The sequence below is a fragment of the Oncorhynchus nerka genome, linkage group LG25 (genome assembly GCF_034236695.1).
Source record: "Oncorhynchus nerka isolate Pitt River linkage group LG25, Oner_Uvic_2.0, whole genome shotgun sequence".
Taxonomy (NCBI): domain Eukaryota; kingdom Metazoa; phylum Chordata; class Actinopteri; order Salmoniformes; family Salmonidae; genus Oncorhynchus; species Oncorhynchus nerka.
The window spans coordinates 35,291,480-35,297,194 of NC_088420.1; the positions used below are offsets into that span (position 1 = coordinate 35,291,480).

Below are 5,715 nucleotides of genomic sequence, written 5' to 3' on the forward strand. Positions count from 1 at the left end.
GTTTAATTGGCTAGTGCGATGTAAGATATGTGAAGATGGGAACTGCTCCCATGGGTGACAGCGCTTATTCTCTCTGTTTTAATGATTTATTTCCCCTTTAATATGCTGCAGACGACAGCAGCGTTGGGGCAAAGATCATATGGAGACTGCTGATGTCTGTAGTTCCCAAATTAATGAACGTGCTTAGACCGGTAAGCTTGGGGAATATGGCTTTGCCCTGTGTTATGATCCCCACTCCATAATCTACCTCCCTGAAGTGGCACCAGTGTGGATAGACCAGCCCCTCACCTCAAATGTGTCTTATTTCAGCATCTACATTATTCCAATTATCATGGTATATTACAGCCTCCCTGCTTACATCCACCAACAAAGATCCCCTTTTGTTGCTTGACAACACTCATCAGAAGGCCTTGACTCCATTATATTTTACCTCTCAGGGATCTACATCTAGGCAATGCCCTTTCCTTGGATTACCTCTCATGTTTAAGTGATGTCTGTACCAAGAACCATGTTGACTGTTCCTACACAGAATAGCCAGACAGCCATAATGACTTTCTATCAGTTCCTGGGATGAACACAAGCATGGAAGTAGGTGACTTCCTGCTGTTCCATAAACCACCTCTCCCGTGTGCCTCCCTGGTAAATAACAACATTTCCCAGGAGTCTGTCAAGCAATCACTAGGGGGGAAATCACTGACATCCTTGACTGTTAAAGTCCTGCAACATCAGAGTAGTGATAAATATGTCCCCTATGAGGAAAAATGCAGGGGTCATAAGGGCTAATGATCAATGGGCTTTGGGATTCTTTGTGCAAATGGAAAACATCATCAACAAATACATTTGGGTAAATGACATAAGAACCCTCCTGTTTCTTGGTGCAATGTTATTGTTCTGATTACCTGTTCCTTGCAAAGCTGAGAACTCCATAGCTCTCATCAGGAACTGCTTCTCTGCTGTCTCATAGCAACCTATAAATAGAAATGTCCCTATTAGGCAGTATGGCTGTGATGGCTGGAACAAGTTGTGGCCTCTAATTGTGCTGTAAACATGTCCTGTTTTCAAGATGATGATTTACCCATTATTTTTGCAATATAATAAATCCAAGACAAAAATGTCAAAAAACATCTGCAATGTGTATTCAAGAAATAAACATGAGTGTATTTGTTTTTGTGGTCAGGAGGGCTAAATATTGCAACCAAATTACAATTTTGATGTCTTGGACATGTAGACACCCTGAGATGATTAGGCTACTGAACCTAACATCAGCACAAGTTTTCCACTTCTGTCATAGGGCAGACAAGTGACAGCCACCTTCCCTGGCTCAACATCTGTGATGTTAATATGAATGATCACATGAAACTGTATAACTTCCAGTGTACAAAAATATTCAATTATACTTTTTTTATCTACTGAATCTTGATTCTCCCTATGTTGTGGGAGTGGGACATGGGCTAATCTATAAAAATGTTTTGTCATTATATGCTGTAAAAAATCATGTGTTATAAAACTGTGAACCTTTCCATTTTATTGGAAGGTAAGAACTGGATTGTTTGTGTGATGCATGACAGAGGTTCTCACCAGACGCAATCTTTATTTTTGTCGACTCTGACGTCAAGAAAATACACGTTTCATTCACCAGGCAAAAAAAAAGAAAGTTATTTACAACCTCAGTATCTTGAGGTTGTGGTTATTGAATGCGCAGTGAAAGGAATGCCGCCTAATGGATTGATTTAGAACGTTTCCATAACAAAAGCGAGGAGCATGATGCGCTATGCTGCCAGAGCTCTGAACCTAAACCAGGACAGTATTTGAGAAGCTCCGAATAAATTCAGGGACTATAAAGAAGAACCTTGTATTTTCATTTTTTTCCCATTATGTTTCAGGGTCGCTAAATGACAAAACATTGGGACACCTTTGAACATGACAAGCCTGCATCGGGTAAGATAAGTGGTGGAATGACAGGTACACCTTCTTGATATCTTGAACATAAGAATACGTGGATTAATGCAGGTTATTTTCACAAAAAACGTAAATAGTCTACATATTAATATACCATTCATGTAATGTCCAATATCCAAGACTTCATACCAACATTTTAAAGCCCACACACCTTTTTGAGTAGACAAGTATATTATAATTCGATAATGGAAGATAGTTTAGCTAATGATAATATTAAATGGAGGAGTCCATGGTTATGTGAAGAGTCAAAATAACACTTTAAATTGTGGTCCTTCGGGTTACTTCTGTTGAAAACAAGTTTACTGTTATTTTAACGACATAAAGGAATCATAGTAAGTAATATATGTATGTAAAAAAAAGTCGCCTAAATTGTACAACAGATCAGGAATTTTGTAGTGAAACGTTTTCTAACAGATGCGCATCTCTAACACAAGTTATCCAAAATGAGGGCCATGCACAGCGACGCGGTATAGCGTAGTCTAATGGTAATCTATTCAACAGATAATGCACGTTAAGTAGCCTACCCGAAGAAGATACTCGATTCAACGACAACTAAGATGTAAGAAAAAATGATCTGAACATTACATAGATGTTTTTGCTGAAAACATGTGACCCAACTCTTCAACTCTTCTAGGATGATTAACGCTTATGGTGACGATGTTTTTTTCTACAACCATATGATTATCTCAATATGTCATGTTATTTATTATTGGTATTTAATGATCGAAAAGTTCAACTAATTAATTTATAGGCTTGGATCTGAGATTAATTGGTCAATTACAGAGCAACGATAACAAAATAACATTACAATATTGAATACTAGGCTATTGTCCATCTATATCTAACAAGCAATACATTCAAGATAAATGGCTTGACTACATATAGGCTATAATGCACATTCTTCCATCTAATTGATGTTTTACACAGGGAGATGGAAGCTTACAGAAGATACATTTGACAAGTTTTGGCCACTATTCACAAAATTATATATTTTTCGTTGCCACTAGCACAGTTTACTGTTTTGACAATAAAGCTACCTAAATAGGTATAAAGTTCCTTCCACAATTTCCATACCTGTTCATGTCTTAATAAAATAGATTTTTAGAACACAGACTGCCTCCTGGTGGTAGTCTTGGGAGAGGCTTGGAAAGTATCCATTGTGCTTGTGTGTTTGTGATAATACTAGATGGATGAATCAGTAAGCCGACCTATATATTAAGCAAAATATCATGCAAAATAATCTATGGTTTGTTTGAAGGGCTGCAGGTAGTGACTGCCTTTCACCACTGAGGGAGGGCACTATCTGTGTATGTCTTGGCGATGATGGCAGACATACTAGAGCTGCGGACAGACGGGAACTCTCTCCTGAAGGCGGTGTGGCTCCGACGCCTGCGGCTCACCAGGCTCCTGCTGGATGGTGGTGCCTACATCAATGAGAGCAACGAGCGAGGAGAGACACCGCTCATGGTGGCCTGCATGTCCAAACACAGCGACCCGCAGAGCGTGAGTAAGGCAAAGCTGGTTAAGTACCTACTGGATAACAAGGCTGATCCCAACATCCAGGATAAAGCAGGCCGGACAGCCCTGATGCACGCCTGCAGCCAGAGGGCGGGACATGAGGTGGTGTCCCACCTGTTGACCAATGGGGCAGACCCAAGTCTGGAAGACAGGAGTGGGGCCTCTGCTCTGGTCTATGCCATTAACGAAGACGATAAGGAGACCCTAAAGGGTCTCCTAGACGCATGTAAAGCCAAGGGCAAAGAGGTCATCATTATCACCACAGACAAGTCACCCCCTGGCACCAAAACCACCAAGCAGTACCTGAATGCCTCCCCTTCCACAGAGCTAGAGGATAAGTGCTCCGCTGCATTCTGCACCACTCCCTCTGACATTGAGCTCAACACCTCATCACCTAACTCAGCCGAGCAGCACAACACTATCTTCAGTTTCCAGACAAAGTTGAAAACATCGTCCAGCACAGCAGCAAAGCTTCCCAATGGGCCGACTTCTCCCACGCAGCGACCAGCCAACCCCAAGCGTGCTCGTTTACCCCAGCTGAAACGTCTGCAGTCGGAGCCCTGGGGGCTGATCGCTCACTCCGTCCTCGCTCCAGCTGCGGCCCACGAGGAGAGTAAAAGAACCACCTCTGATGAGGACGTTGTCACAGGCATCAATGGACTTTCTCTGTCCAAGAGATCGAATCTGTCTCGACAAAACAGTGTGGATGGCAAGGATGTGTTGTTTCCACAAATTTCATCCTCATTATCTGTCCCTCCAACTTCCAAATCGGCATATGAGAGGAGTTTGTGTCAGCAGCACCAGCCCCTAGCCCGTCGTAGCACCGTCCCTGCAGAGCAGGACAGTAGCCGTAACACTGGGCCAGCCAGTTTGAGAGACACAGTCTACAGGAGATGGCTGGGCACTGACCACTATGACTCAGACTTCCAGCTGTACTCAGACTGTGGCATGCTGGACTCTCCTAAGGTTCCTCTAGAAAGGAAGAAACTCAACGGGTCTCCGTTAGCCATTCTGACCAACTCCAGGGAGTCCATAGACATCAACAACAGCACGTCATCTCCCAGCACAGCACGACGGTGCGCACCAGGCCTCCTGGAGAGGCGAGGCTCAGGGACTCTGCTGCTGGACTACATTTCCCATACCCGGCCTGGCCATCTACCCCCCCTGAACTTCAACCCCAACCCTCCTATACCTGACATTGGAACCAGCAGCAAGCCCTCATCCCCTCTTGCCTCAGGTTTCAGATCAATAGCTCCAGTAGCAGCAAACTCACCAAATAGAGGCCAGCTCAAGTCAAAGAAGAAACTTGTAAGGAGGCACTCTATGCAAGTGGAGCAAATGAAACAACTCTCTGCTTTTGAGGATCTGTAGTGGGACTCATTGTTTGTAGATGTAGCAATGTTCACCACATAAAAAAACGTGTAACTTTTCTAAAGAAAATGTCCTGATTTTGTAGATTTTTTTTATTTCAACCTTTCCTCTTAGAAAATCATTGGAACAAGAATATAACTTGCTTATACAGTTGTAAATGTTATTAATGCTCTTAGAATATCAGCACCACCTATTCAACATTACAGGTTAGACACTAGCAACATCTCAAGATAACAACTGATGGCTGAGAGATTCAAAAGCATTACATTTCTAGACAATTAAAAATCACAAAAACTATTTGAATGAAACCATATGAATAACAATTATTTGTTGGGCCATCAAGTCATTTAGATGTGCAATCCTAAGAACAATCCTAAGAATAGGAGATACATGTGTAGCCAACAAACCAGATGGTTGTGTAGAATTATGTTATTCATTCAAAATGCAGGTGGGCTAACTAGAAATACAAAAAAATGTGTTATGTTTTGTATGGTGTAGCTCTAGTATGAAAGGGAGTTTGATTGTTTTGTAGCAAACTTGTATACAGTGCCTTCAAGACAATTATCGGAAAAGAAGGTGGATCAAAAAGTTCTTTATAAGTCCCAATGCAACCAAAAGGTGTTTTGTTTTAGTGCCGTTGGTTTCCTGCCCAATATGAAAGGCTAAGAAAACATACAAATCCTATGACTTATATGCCTTAAGTACAATTAAAGAGATTATGGAAATCAGCACTTCATTATCGTAAACTCTAAATTGCCCAAAATAAAAATAAAATGTTGTTTCTCCAAATGTTTTGTAGATATAGCAGGGCATGTATTTTCATATATTAGTTCCATGACAAAACAACACAAATTCAGCAAAAAAAGC

General features: G+C 41.5%; 1 protein-coding gene across 1 annotated transcript; it reads left to right on the plus strand.

The window, feature by feature from the left end:
- The first annotated feature begins 3,279 nt into the window (after window positions 1-3,279).
- Window positions 3,280-4,848, plus strand: LOC115108917 (ankyrin repeat domain-containing protein 34C-like). Its single transcript, XM_029633475.2, has one exon. The coding sequence runs from the start codon at window positions 3,280-3,282 to the stop codon at window positions 4,846-4,848; it is 1,569 nt and encodes a 522-aa protein (XP_029489335.2).
- The last annotated feature ends 867 nt before the right edge of the window (window positions 4,849-5,715 follow it).

Excerpts from the sequence above, each read along its gene's own strand:
- LOC115108917 (XM_029633475.2), top strand. The coding sequence starts at position 3,280 with ATGATGGCAGACATACTAGAGCTGCGGACAGACGGGAACTCTCTCCTG.